The following is a 14,533-nucleotide window of genomic DNA, read 5'->3' on the forward strand; positions in this document are numbered from 1 at the left end:
ACCCAACTAACAGTAAGCCAAGGTGGAAAATGCTACAAAACTCCCGTAGTCTAATTCACAGAAAACATGCTGAAAAGTAGTGATGGGGAAACAAATCTTCCTGAAGCATTGACTCTTTCCAGACAATTGTGTCAAAAATAGGTTCATTACTCAAGGCTTTGAGCGACACAGAATTTAGAACAGCCACATTATTATAGATGAAGTCCCACACCGTAGCAGCGAAGCCTTTATGTCATATATACATTTATAAATAATAATGAGTAGTTATTTCTGATGCAAGGTGACTTGTAAATTAGTCAGTCAGCAGCCACCTGCACTGTCGGCTGCAATGTCCAACGAGCCCAAATTAATCAATACCACTCAGGTGTTCGACGAAATGATTCTCCAGACGTCATTGATCACGTGCTGCTGATAAAGGGACACTGCTTTGAATTATACCGCTTAGCGACTTCAGTACATGCCTCATAGCTCCAGTCTCAAACTTAACCCCGTCCCTGCTGAAGAAGAGGCGGTCTGCTGGATGGAGAAAGAAGCTCTCGTGAAAGAGATGGAGGAAGAGGAGGCTGTTACAATACAAAAACAAGTAGAGGTTGAGGCTGTTACCGTGAAAGACGTCTCAGTTAAAGAAGAGGGAGACTCGTTCAAAGTTAATAAAGAGGAGGACGACGACGTTTCAGTGAACGAAGAGGAGGGGGAGGTGACTGTCACATCGGAAAATGAAGAAGAGGAGGAAACTGGATATCTGGGCCCGGTTTCCCAAGCGCATCTTAAGGCGTCCGATGGTTCTAACGATGAACGGGCCCTGATTAACACTAGTAAGTATTGTCTTAACAGAAGCACAAACTCTGCGGTTGTTGAACTGATGTGTGGTGTTAAAGGGGACATTTGCAATTGCTACATCCATATTTTGGCTCTTAAATTATTTATTTATAGGCATTGATTCTTGGAGAATATAACGAATGCCTTATGAGCTTAGTTCAACTGTTTACCACATCAGAACCCCAAATAAGCTTTTTTGTACTCCAATGTTTAGAAACAATGTAAACCAACACTGTATCCCTCAACATGTTGATATCATGGATGGTCAGTCCTTGCATCCATAGGTCTGTCTATGAATTTGAGAGTAGTTACATTTCTCCAGCCCCATCCATCATCTTATTACCAAAACAGTGGTGTAATTACAGCTTTGTTATTGGTTGAACTGCAGATTGGTTGATTGATTGTGGCCTTTTTAAAGGGGCAACCTAGTTTTTAAACAAACAAAATGGCTGCCCAGAGACCTGAGCTGTGTTAGAATACTCATACTAACCGTACTATTTGATGTTAATGGAGTGTAGATAGTGTGCTTATTGGTCATAGTATGATGTAGTTAGTATGCCAAAAGTTCCCGGATGTAGTACTAAATTCTTCAGGAAATGGGCGTTGCTTCACATTATTTTCAGATTTGAAGAAAATGGTGGAAAATAATGGTGGAAAAAGCCCGAGAGCCGACACAAATGAACTGCTTTAAATAATTATGACAAATGTTAAGAAAATGTTGAGCAATGTAAAAGTAATGACTTTTCAAATCAGTTACTTTACACGTTATGTTAGCTACACTATCCTTACAAAACGCATAGCATATCTTTACAGCAGTATGTATCGGTATGTTAACTAGCTACCTAACGTTAGTTGGCTACTCATACATCAAACTTGCCAGTCTAGTAACTATATTCTAACTAACTACCCAATGTTTGTTGAATTGATTAGAGAGCAGAATAACTGATGGATTTAATAAGTCAACACACGTTAAATATGGCCGGTGTCAGTGGTTTCTGGTGGGGTAATATGGTAGAAACATTTGAGGCATTTATAAGTTCTATTCTTCAAGAGTCAATGGTTATATAGTAAATGGGTCTTTCTATAACTGCCAGTGTAGATTTCATGTTGGGGTCAAATTGTTAGAGCTGTTGATAAGTCATTGTATAATGTTCTGGCAATTATTTTCATGCCATTACATTAAAGGCGAAATATTGTATTTTCTTAGCAAGGTGTTGCTTAAATAATGTTAGCTGCTAATCGCTAGTTAGCGGGCTAGCTAGCTTGCTAAATGTATTAAGAGTCGGCGCAAAAGTAGCTAGCTAATACTGCCGGGTACCAATGCTGTTGTAGGCCTAGATAAGCATGTTTGTGCAACGGTATCTTATGTTGGCTTGCTAGCCAGCTACATGAAGTAAGAAAACAACATGTAATGTAACATCTAATTAGGATCAACTGGAAATACTGACCATCACTTTGGTTCCTACCATGTCTTCTTCGCTGAGGTTTGTCAGACTACACTCATCAGGTGTATTGCTGCCACCTACAGTAACCAAAATGCAAAAAAAATGGGATTAACAAATCATACTAATTACCTAAAATAAACACGAACCAAATTCACTCCACTACCCTGAATTTCAAACAAAAATGGTACTATTCAGATCCCTACACAGGTTCAGGAACCTAGGAGGGGTGGAACTTCTTCATTCAGTACTCCCTGTAACATTTTGTCTGAAGTCCTGGACATCCAGAAATCCATTTGCCGCCTTCACAATGATGTCTGGCTTCTTAGATGTTTTATTAGTTTAGTATTAATGCAATTTATCACTGGCAGTGAGGGCAATGCAAACACAATTTTGTTGTAGAAACTCCTCCAAGCTAATGCGGAAACTGCTAGTTTTAGACGAAGGTTGCTAATAATTTATTAATGCAATTTATCACTTGCACTATAAACACAACAAAGTCCACCTTGTTCACTATTAGTGTGTTGGGATCCTTCTCCTGCATGGCTTCACTGCAGACTGTGGGACATCCACTACCTTCTCCTCTCTACTCCTTCAGCTGTTTTCACTGCCTCCACATAGGACACCTGCTGGATGGGCCTGATCATCCTAGCTACTGTGACATCCTTCATCCGTACAGGGCACTCCGGGAACTCGGGAACGTGATTCCCATCACAATTACAACATGCTTCATCTGACTATGACTTATTCATTCCTTCGACAAGCACTTGCCACATGTCCAACCTTTTTTACAATTGTAACACTGCAGCGGCTTCTGTATATCTCACTTACCCAGGTTTTACAACAGATGGGAGAACCACTTCACCAAACCACATTAAAACCTTCCGGCTATCATTTGTTTTAATCAACATGCATCTTCCTGAAATGTTATCCCTAAACCACAATAAGCTTTCTCCTTTTGCGCTGTTGACACACAATCAGCATCATACCGCTCCTGGTCACTCGAACCGATTCCACTTCACCATCTTTGAGACCGCAAACCGGTCACCCCAAAAAACATCCTTGCTGATGATTCCCACTCCGACCCTAAACTGCTGTTCATTACCAACTTTAGCCCTTTTCACTCCACTGTTCTTCACCATCGTCCACTCAGTCTCACCAACTGTACTCACGCCAAGATAATCCCTCAATGCTTCCTCCATTGCTCCTCCAGTCATCCCCTGGACTCCCTCGCTCTGTGCTGTGAAAGATGAGAGTTTGTGTTCTCAAAGTAGCACCTATATTGTTCTCGTTCCATCTATATTGTTTTCATTACAGCACATCTGTTGTTTCACCAACTTGTTAACCCTTTCGTCTGCACTACTTGCTGTCATTTCCCTTCCTGATTTTCCTCTCTTGGATGTCTCCACCATGCTCCTACTCTGTCAGTAATTCCTCAATGGTTTATTAATTGGTAGTCAAATAACAATATATTAAAGGTGCTGCACATTCTATTCCAAATCTAGAATTAGAATCGTCATTATGTTTCCATGATTTCAACAGTTCACAAGTTAACTAAGCCTATAATGTGGACACAAAGGATGTGGATACCAACGAACTTGACGCTCTCAACCTGCTCCACTACAACCCCTTCGATGAGAATGGGGGTCCTTAGCTTAGTGATGAGCTTTGAGGGCACTATGGTGTTGAACGCTGAGCTGTAGTCGATGAATAGCATTCTCACATGGGTGTTCCTTTTGTCCAGGTGGCAAAGTGCAGTGTGGAGTGCAATAGAGATTGCATCATCTGTGGATCTGTTGGGGCGGTATGCAAATTGGAGTGAGTTCATGGTGATAAAGGGATAATAGTGTTGAGCCTCGACCAGCCTTTCAAATCACTTCATGGCTACAGACGTGAGTGCTACGGGTCGGTAGTCATTTAGGCAGATTACCTTAGTGTTGTTGTGCACAGGGACTTTGGTGTTCTGCTTGAAACAGATTGGTATTACAGACTCAGACAGGGGATGAAAATGTCAGTCAAGACCCTTGCCAGTTGGTCAGCGCATGCTTGGAGTACACATGCTGGTAATCCGTCTGGCCCTGCGGCCTTGTGAATGTTAACCTGTTTAAAGGTCTTACTCACATCGGCTGCGGAGAGCGTGATCACAAAGTCGTCTGGAACAGCTGATGCTGTCATGCATGTTTCAGTGTTACTTTCCTCGAAGCGAGCATAGAAGTAATGTTGCTCACCTGGTAGGCTCGTGTCACTAGGCAGCTATCGGCTGTGCTTCCCTTTGTAGTCTGTAATAGTTCTGCAACAGTTTGCAAGCCCTGCCACATCCGACGAGGGTTGGAGCCGATGTTCAAGGGGTATATCAATCTCCCCAGGGTAGCAGTAATACGTTGAGATATTTGTCCACAAAGGGATACCCCTCCCATAGGTGGCTCATTATTGGGATTCATTGCTGATTCCTACCTGTAGCTCACTATGAAGTGTCTATTGATACAGGTAAAGGGCCCTGTTCTAGATTTCTGGTTGGTAGCTGAGTCGAGGGAACAAGCAGAGTTGGACACGGCCATGTTATTATCCCACACAGTCTCTGTGGTTTGTATGAACCCCGTTCCTGGGAATTAGATTTGATTAGAAATTCGAAAATTATATACATCTAAATAGTGTTTATTGCCATTGCCAACTATGTAAAAATAGCCTACATAAAGCCAACAAATAAAAACATCTAGAAAATATCCAGATAAAAATAAATCACATTGGCTGTGCATGGCCTGTCTACATAGAACTTTAAACAGTGTATCAACTATCACCTAGGTCTGTCCAAAACGTGATGGTAACATTGTATAAAATAGTTTGGGACAGACACAGCTGTAGGCTATTTGTGAAAGGGATAAGAAGTAATCAGGTTTTTTATGACATTTCCACTGGATCAGAGCATTACATTTTTCCCTTTCATGTCGATTGGTTATCAAGAGTGAGAGCTGTGAATATTTTACTCTAATCAATAGTTCCTCAAAGTATTTGTAAGACTTTGTTTACTTGCTGTTTGAGGTGAAGAATTACTTTGAGAAGCTCCACAAATCATGAGTGGTGGTGCGTAAATACTATCAGACATCCCCAAATAGGTGCATCTCTCTCTGCATCGCTCTCGGCCCTCTGTTCGCTAAAACGCAATTTGGTTGCAGAAACTCCTCCATGCTAATGCGGAAACCGGTAGTTATACCATAGACCTACAGAAATGTGCCTATATTGGAGACCAAAAGTTGTCTGACACACTGCCGGCGCCGACAGAGATGGCCGCCTCGCTTCGCGTTCCTAGGAAACTATGCAGTTTTTTGTTTTTTTACGTGTTATTTCTTACATTGGTACCCCAGGTCATCTTAGGTTTCATTACATACAGTCGAGAAGAACTACTGAACATAAGAGCAGCGTCAACTCACCATCAGTACGACCAAGAATATGACTTTCGCGAAGCGGATCCTGTGTTCTGCCTTTCACCCAGGACAACGGAATGGATCCCAGCCGGCGACCCAAAAAAACGACTTCGTAAAAGGGGGAAACGGAGCGGTCTTCTGGTCAGACTCCGGAGACGGGCACGTCGTGCACCACTCCCTAGCATTCTTCTCGCCAATGTCCAGTCTCTTGACAACAAGGTTGATGAAATCCGAGCAAGGGTAGCATTCCAGAGGGACATCAGAGACTGTAACGTTCTTTGCTTTACGGAAACATGGCTCACTGGGGAGATGCTATCGGAGTCGGTGCAGCCAGCTGGTTTCTCCACGCATCGCGCAGACAGAAACAAACATCTTTCTGGTAAGAAGAGGGGCGGGGGCGTATGCTTCATGGTTAACGTGACGTGGTGTGATCATAACAACATACAAGTACTCAAGTCCTTCTGTTCACCTGATTTAGAATTCCTCACAATCAAATGTTGACCGCATTATCTACCAAGGGAATTATCTTCGATTATAATCACAGCCGTATATATTCCCCCCCAAGCAGACACATCGATGGCTCTGAAAGAACTTTATTTGACTCTTTGCAAACTGGAATCCATTTATCCGGAGGCTGCATTCATTGTAGCTGGGGATTTTAACAAGGCTAATCTGAAAACAAGACTCCCTAAATTTTATCAGCATATCGATTGCGCAACCAGGGCTGGAAAAACCTTGGATCACTGCTATTCTAACTTCCGCGACACATATGAGGCCCTGCCCCGCCCTCCTTTCGGAAAAGCTGACCAGGACTCCATTTTGTTGTAGCTAGCCTTCCCTCCGCAAGGCAATCAAACAAGATAAGCGTCAGTATAGAGACAAAGTAGAATCTCAATTCAACGGCTCAGACACAAGAGGTATGTGGCAGGGTCTACAGTCAATCACGGATTACAAGAAGAAAACCAGCCCCGTCACGGACCAGGATGTCTTGCTCCCAGGCAGACTAAATCACTTTTTTGCCCGCTTTGAGGACAATACAGTGCCACTGACACGGCCCGCAACTAAAACATGCGGACTCTCCTTCACTGCAGCCGACGTGAGGAAAACATTTAAACGTGTCAACCCTCGCAAGGCTGCAGGCCCAGACGGCATCCCCAGCCGCGCCCTCAGAGCATGCGCAGACCAGCTGGCTGGTGTGTTTACGGACATATTCAATCAATCCCTATCCCAGTCTGTTGTTCCCACATGCTTCAAGAGGGCCACCATTGTTCCTGTTCCCAAGAAAGCTAAGGTAACTGAGCTAAACGACTACCGCCCCGTAGCACTCACTTCCGTCATCATGAAGTGATTTGAGAGACTAGTCAAGGACCATATCACCTCCACCCTACCTGACACCCTAGACCCATTCCAATTTGCTTACCGCCCAAATAGGTCCACAGATGATGCAATCTCAACCACACTGCACACTGCCCTAACCCATCTGGACAAGAGGAATACCTATGTGAGAATGCTGTTCATCGACTACAGCTCGGCATTTAACACCATAGTGCCCTCCAAGCTCGTCATCAAGCTCGAGACCCTGGGTCTCGACCCCGCCCTGTGCAACTGGGTACTGGACTTCCTGACGGGCCGCCCCCAGGTGGTGAGGGTAGGCAACAACATTTCCACCCCGCTGATCCTCAACACTGGGGCCCCACAAGGGTGAGTTCTGAGCCCTCTCCTGTACTCCCTGTTCACCCACGACTGCATGGCCACACACGCCTCCAACTCAATCATCAAGTTTGCGGACGGAACAACAGTGGTAGGCTTGATTACCAACAACGACGAGACGGCCTACAGGGAGGAGGTGAGGGCCCTCGGAGTGTGGTTTCAGGAAAATAACCTCACACTCAACGTCAACAAAACTAAGGAGATGATTGTGGACTTCAGGAAACAGCAGAGGGAACACCCCCCTATCCACATCGATGGAACAGTAGTGGAGAGGGTAGTAAGTTTTAAGTTCCTCGGCGTACACATCACAGACAAACTGAATTGGTCCACCCACACAGACAGCATCGTGAAGAAGGCGCAGCAGCGCCTCTTCAACCTCAGGAGGCTGAAGAAATTTGGCTTGTCACCAAAAGCACTCACAAACTTCTACAGATGCACAATCGAGAGCATCCTGTCGGGCTGTATCACCGCCTGGTACGGCAACTGCTCCGCCCACAACCGTAAGGCTCTCCAGAGGGTAGTGAGGTCTGCACAACGCATCACCGGGGGCAAACTACCTGCCCTCCAGGACACCTACACCACCTGATGTCACAGGAAGGCCATAAAGATCATCAAGGACAACAACCACCCGAGCCACTGCCTGTTCACCCCGCTATCATCCAGAAGGCGAGGTCAGTACAGGTGCATCAAAGCTGGGACCGAGAGACTAAAAAACAGCTTCTATCTCAAGGCCATCAGACTGTTAAACAGCCACCACTAACATTGAGTGGCTGCTGCCAACACACTGACTCAACTCCAGCCACTTTAATAATGGGAATTGATGGGAAATGATGTAAAATATATCACTAGCCACTTTAAACAATGCTACCTAATATAATGTTTACATACCCTACATTATTCATCGTATATGTATATACTGTACTCTATCATCTACTGCATCTTTATGTAATACATGTATCACTAGCCACTTTAACTATGCCACTTTGTTTACATACTCATCTCATATGTATATAATGCACTCAATACCATCTACTGTATCTTGCCTATGCCGCTCTGTACCATCACTCATTCATATATCTTTATGTACATATTCTTTATCCCTTTACACTTGTGTGTACAAGGTAGTAGTTTTGGAATTGTTAGCTAGATTACTTGTTGGTTATTACTGCATTGTCAGAACTAGAAGCACAAGCATTTCGCTACACTCGCATTAACATCTGTGTATGTGTATGTGACAAATAAAATTTGATTTGATTTGCTTACGATTTCAACAACTTTAAAAACATATTTCTAGCATACAATCATCAATGTTACTACTAATGGGAAAACCAGACAAATTATGACTTGTTGTTCACTTGACTGTCTTAAGACAAATGTCAAATAATTAACATTCATTACAGACATCATTGTTTGTACAACATAATGGCTACTCTGTTGGCATCACCTTTTTACAGTGTATTTTTGCTGTTGTGGGCCTTAAACCACCTGTCTGACTTTTTGTTCACACAGGAGAGAGACCTGACTATGGTGGATCCTCTGGGGGGCCTCAACAACCTCATGATGCTGACGCGGCAGAGGAGAGTCTCTCCACTTCAAAACACTCCAAGAAACACCAGCAGAGACCCACAGGGAAGAAATCTCATTGCTGCTCTGACTGTGGGAAAGGTTGCAAATCTTCATCAGAACTTAAAATACACCAGAGAATTCACACAGGAGAGAAACCTTATAGCTGTGGTCAATGTGGGAGGAGTTTTGTTCAATCTAGCCATCTGACTGAACACCAGAGAACACACACAGGAGAGAAACCTTATAGCTGTGATCAATGTGGGAGGAGTTTTGTTCAATCTAGCCATCTGACTGAACACCAGAGAACACACACAGGAGAGAAACCTTATAGCTGTGGTCAATGTGGGAGGAGTTTTGTTCAATCTAGCCATCTGACTGAACACCAGAGAACACACACAGGAGAGAAACCTTGTAGCTGTGATCAATGTGGGAGGAGTTTTGTTCAATCTAGCCATCTGACTTCACACCAGAGAACACACACAGGAGAGAAACCTTATAGCTGTGGTCAATGTGGGATGACTTTTACTACATCTAGTGGTCTGACATTACACCAGAGAAAACACACTGGAGAGAAACCTTATAGTTGTGATCAATGTGGGATGAGTTTTACTGGATCAAGCAATCTGATTCGACACCAGAGAACACACACAGGAGAGAAGCCTTATATCTGTGATCAATGTGGTAAGAGATACTCTGATAAAAGACCTCTGATCAAACATCAGAAAATACATACATGAAGAAGTTGTTTCAAGATATCAATGAAATAATGTCAGAATGTAGAATTTAAAAACATTGTAGTAGGTGTATTTTAATGATGTCACAATGTAGAATGTTTTAACATTGTAGTAGGAGTATTTTAATGATGTCACAATGTAGAATGTTTTAACATTCTAGTAGGAGTATTTTAGTGATGTCACAATGTAGAATGTTTTAACATTGTAGTAGGAGTATTTTAATGTCACAATGTAGAATGTTTTAACATTGTAGTAGGAGTATTTTAGTGACGTCACAATGTAGAATGTTTTAACATTGTAGTAGGTGTATTTTAATGATGTTCTACCTTATCGCTTGCCCTGTTCAATTGATTGTAGCATGATATGGATATTAGCCTCAGGGGAAAATCCAGGCTCTGAATTGAAATATTATTTAACAAAAAGTGAGTAACAAAAAAATAGCTGTGTTACCCTTACTGCGTTGGTGACCCTCTTGAATCAAAATGTAGCACTTCAAAATGTAGCTAGCTGTTTTCTACTAGTTGAAAAAGCTGCTTGTTTAAAAAAATACATGTAATATAATAATTGTTGCAGATGTTTGTATTTTCACACATGAAAGCAGTATAATAAATTGGACTATAATCAATTGTATTAACAATCTGACATCACTCCAGTATTTCTTGACAACATTCAAATGCTAATTGTCTTTGTTCCACAACTGAAGACGCATGACTCAAATCACCTACTCATATTTCAAACATGCAGCCTGACAAAATATATGTTTTATTATTCCATGCCTCACCATTAAGTGCTTTTAGAATTTCAGGATTCATTCTCAGATGTGCTAACCCAAATGCATGACATTGGGGACTGGGCCCTATCCAACAACATGCCCAACGAGTGAACCCTAAAAAGAGAGCGAGAAGTAAGGTGGAAAGTTACTACGGATATTGCAGGAGTTGGTTGCTGATTGTCTCAAGGGTCGGCAGTCAACAAGTTTTGCATTTAGCCAGTGCGTTGCCATGGATCACAATTTATTTTGACTGCACGTTTTTCCGTATTGGAGATGAGTTTTGTTTGCGCTCGTTCCAAGGGGACGAGACTTCTAGAAGCTAGTGGGTTTTAGGATTCTATTGAAAGAAAACTGATTTAAAAAATACTACTATTGTATATTATTATTTAGAAATTTGTTTTTTTCTTGTTTTTAATTGTTGACAGCCAGACACCATGTTTATATTGGTGAAGGTGAAGCATTGTAGTTGATTATAATGTGAAATGGAAGTTGTTTTCTGTTGGTGGTGAGCAAACGTGTCCAACAAAAATATAGGATATGTTTGTTGTCTACAGGGGGAAGGTGATACAGGCTTTGGTTTTTCCATTTATGTTTTGAGGTTGTACTTTAGCAGGTATAGCTCGTTAGCATGTTGGACGCACTGATTGGTGTCACCTCATTAGTCAGTATGTGTTACACCTGTGCTGGCTTGTAAATATTGTTAGTGGGAAGGCGTTTCACCTGAGCTGGTCCAGGTTCAATTTAAGAGTCTGGCCCAGTGCTCCAGTTGTCTTGATAGATGTGACAAATAAACACCTTTAGTTGCACCACCGTTTTGGTTAAAGATGTTTTCATTTCAGGTTGAAGCTTCTTTCTGAAGATAGCTTTTTTTTGAAGAAGAAAAATGAATACAAACAAGCAAACCTGGTCGGTTCCGGGGATTGGTATAGCAAATACCGTAAGATTTTCATGGACTGAAAAGGAGATGGAACCTTGGGGCAGGGAAACTTTTGGAAGGACCATATTGATGGGATGCCTCAGGATAGAGGTGAAGGAAGTACTCTGCCTTCAAGGGAACCCAAATGAAAAGGGTTTTGATGTGACTTTTCACAAGCAAGAGAAACATGATGATGTATTGAAGATGGCAAAGGAAGCGGAAAGAAAAGGACCCCTGTGCGATTATGCGGTGACCAGCCTGGCAAAGAACAACTTCAGGGTGGTCACCGTAAACATGTACAATCCGCACGTGAAGGATGAAGAAGTGAGGGCCTTTCTGGGGAGATACATGGACAATGTCTCCTCAGGGACTCCCTGGGTTTCTGGAACGGGAGGAGAGGGTTCCAGGCGTTACTCAGGGAGTCCCCGAAGAGTGTGGATGGCTACCTCCATCCTCCGGCGATGTTCTCCCTGGGGGCTGACAGGGGAAGACTCTACTATGCACGTCAGCCCCCGTTCTGCAGGCGTTGTATGGCCTACGGCCAAGGCTTGCCACAGGGTGTGGCTCAAGAGCACACCTGTGGCGTGATTGCCCGGCTCGTCGCAGGTCATACGCGTCTGCAGCTGGGGGGGAGCGGGGGATGGGGGGAGGAAAGAAAGGACGCGTGCGGATTGCATGGATGGCACAGGGGAAAAGACGGAGCAGGAAGAAGATGGGAAGAAGGATGAGGTGGGAAGAAAGAGGCGAGGAGAAGAAAAGAATGGAACAGAAGGAGATAAGAAAAAGGGGACGGAAGAAGGTGGAGGAGCTGAGAAGAGGGAGAAGGGGACAGTGGTACGAGAAGGAGTGGAAGAGGGAACGGGGACAGTGATGGAGGGAAGAGTGGAGGTGGGGTGGGAGGGGGGGGACAGCCTGCCAGGCTTCCTCGAGGTCGAAATGAGGGATTTGGTGGAGGGGTTAGTGGGGATGGGACGTTGTGTCTCCCCGCTACCTCCTTCACCAAAGAAGAAAGGGATAAAGAGGGGGAGCTTGGCAGGAAGTGAGAGGGGGGGAGGTGTGGAGGGGGAGGGGGGGGGGTTAAGAGAGTGGCGGGGGGGGGGGGGGGGGGGGGGTAATTTGTCCTCCCGGTTTGCCTCAGCCCCTTGCATTTTAGTGGATGACTCCAGTGAGGGGTCGGTGGGTTGTTTGCTAGAGGGATCCCAACTCCTGTTTGGGGAGATGGGGTCCCCTATATGCAGCCCCGAGGCAAACAGGGAGGGGGGGATGGTGGGTGGGGAGGGAGGACCCAACACACTGCCTGGATCATGGGTTGGGATGGAGGACGGGGGGGCGTCAGGAGAGGAGAGGACGTCCCCGCCGGTGGAGATGGACCAGGGGAGCATCGGGTGAGTCTCCTGGTTTTTCTTTGGGTTTTGGGGTTTTTATTTGTTGTAAATAATTAAATGAATAGTTCTGTTTCTTTTTTTAGTCTAAATATTAGGGGGTTAAGGGATAATGTTAAAAGGAGGGCGTTTTTTTTGTTATTTAGAGGGTGTGGGGTTTGATTTCTGTTTTTTACAGGAGGCTCACCTGAGGGATGGTGGGGATGTGTGTAGATTTAAGAGGGAGTGGAATAAGGGGGAATCTTTTTGGGGCATAGGAGGGGTGCACTCAACAGGAGTAGGGATTTTGTGTGGGCATAGAGAGGTTAAAATAGAGAACACTTTTGTAATAATGCAGGGTAGAGTTTTGGGGATAGATGTTAAGTTTAGAGAAGCGGAGGCTCGACTACATTTTTGTATCCAGGTCTTTGGGTCAGTTGTCTGGGCGGCTGTTGCCTGTTTTCTTCACGGATCACAACGGGGTGTTCCTGCAGGTGGGGTCGCCAGTCTGCCTCTTCGGTAGGGGGTACTGGAAGTTAGATCTGGATATACTGGAGGAGCAGGCTTTCGTTGATGCATTTTTTTGTTTCTTTCGGAGGCTTGACGGCCTCCGGTCCATGTGCGAGGGTGTGTTAGAGTGGTGGGATTTAGTGGCTTAGTGGCTTTCTAGAACATAATGAGACTTGTTCCGCTATGTTCTTTAAGTCGGTTAGGGCCAGACAGAGTAGGAAGGTAATGAAGGGTTAGGGAAGAAAATGGTAGTATAGTAAGTAAACCAGAGGAAATGGTCAGGGTGACAACTGATCATTTCCAAGGTTTATTTAAGGAAAGGGAAATAGATGTAGAGCAGGGAAACGTGTTTTTAGAACACTTGTCCCGGCGGTTGCCAGAGGACATTAGAGACGTGATGGAGGCCCAGATCTCACTAGAAGAGGTTGAGAGCGCTCTTAGGAGGATGGGAAAAGGGAAGGTGCCTGGGATGGATGGGCTGCCGGCTGAGTTTTACCTCAAGTTTTGGGGTATACTTGGACCAGTGGTTCTCGAAGTCTTGAAGGCCATCCTTGAGACGGGGGTCCCGGGGGGATCAATGGCTGTTGGTGTGCTGTCACTTCTTTATAAGAAGGGGGAAGCAACTGACCTTGGCAACTGGCGGCCATTGACCATGCTGTGCGTAGATTACAAGATTCTTGCAAAGGTTTTAGCAGACCGGTTGCGCACAGCCCTTCCCTACGTCGTCCACGAGGATCAGACGTGCGGGGTAGAGGGCCGCTCTATAAGATGGAACCTACAGTTGATCAGGGATTCCATCGCTTGGGTTGAAGATAGAGGGCTGCCTTTAATGGTAGCAGCGCTAGATCAGGCGCAAGCTTTTGATCGCGTGAATAGATATTTTCTATTCAGGGTGTTAGGTAGATTAGGATTTGGGGAGAAGTTTATAGGATGGATCCGTACTTTATATGTCGGAGCGGGGTGTCGAGTTAGTGTAAATAGTCACTTAGGTGATGTTTTTGACCTCTCGTCTGGGGTCAGGCAGGGATGCCCACTCTCGGCTCTCCTCTTCGTTCTGTACATGGAGCCTCTGGGGGCTGCCATTAGGGCAGACACAGGGGTGGAAGGCTTGTTGATCCCTGGAAGCGGTGGGCTGCGTGTTAAGATGACGCAGTACGCCGACGACACTTCCTTGCTGTTGTGCAAGGACTCGTGCCTGACAAGGTCCCTTGCCATCTTTGGGGATTTCACCCGAGCGTCGGGAGCGGTTCTGAACCATGCAAAGTCTTCCGTCAAGTTTTT

General features: G+C 44.6%; 1 protein-coding gene across 1 annotated transcript; it reads left to right on the forward strand.

The window, feature by feature from the left end:
• Window positions 1-362: 362 nt before the first annotated feature.
• Window positions 363-10,335, forward strand: LOC110517551 (uncharacterized). The gene is made up of 2 exons (XM_036939844.2): window positions 363-815; window positions 8,903-10,335. Exons 1-2 carry the CDS (start codon window positions 458-460, stop codon window positions 9,694-9,696), a joined length of 1,152 nt encoding a protein of 383 aa, XP_036795739.2. The 5' UTR covers window positions 363-457; the 3' UTR covers window positions 9,697-10,335.
• The last annotated feature ends 4,198 nt before the right edge of the window (window positions 10,336-14,533 follow it).

This window comes from Oncorhynchus mykiss, chromosome 13 (assembly GCF_057628025.1).
Source record: "Oncorhynchus mykiss isolate SJ-2025 chromosome 13, ASM5762802v1, whole genome shotgun sequence".
Lineage (NCBI taxonomy): Eukaryota > Metazoa > Chordata > Actinopteri > Salmoniformes > Salmonidae > Oncorhynchus > Oncorhynchus mykiss.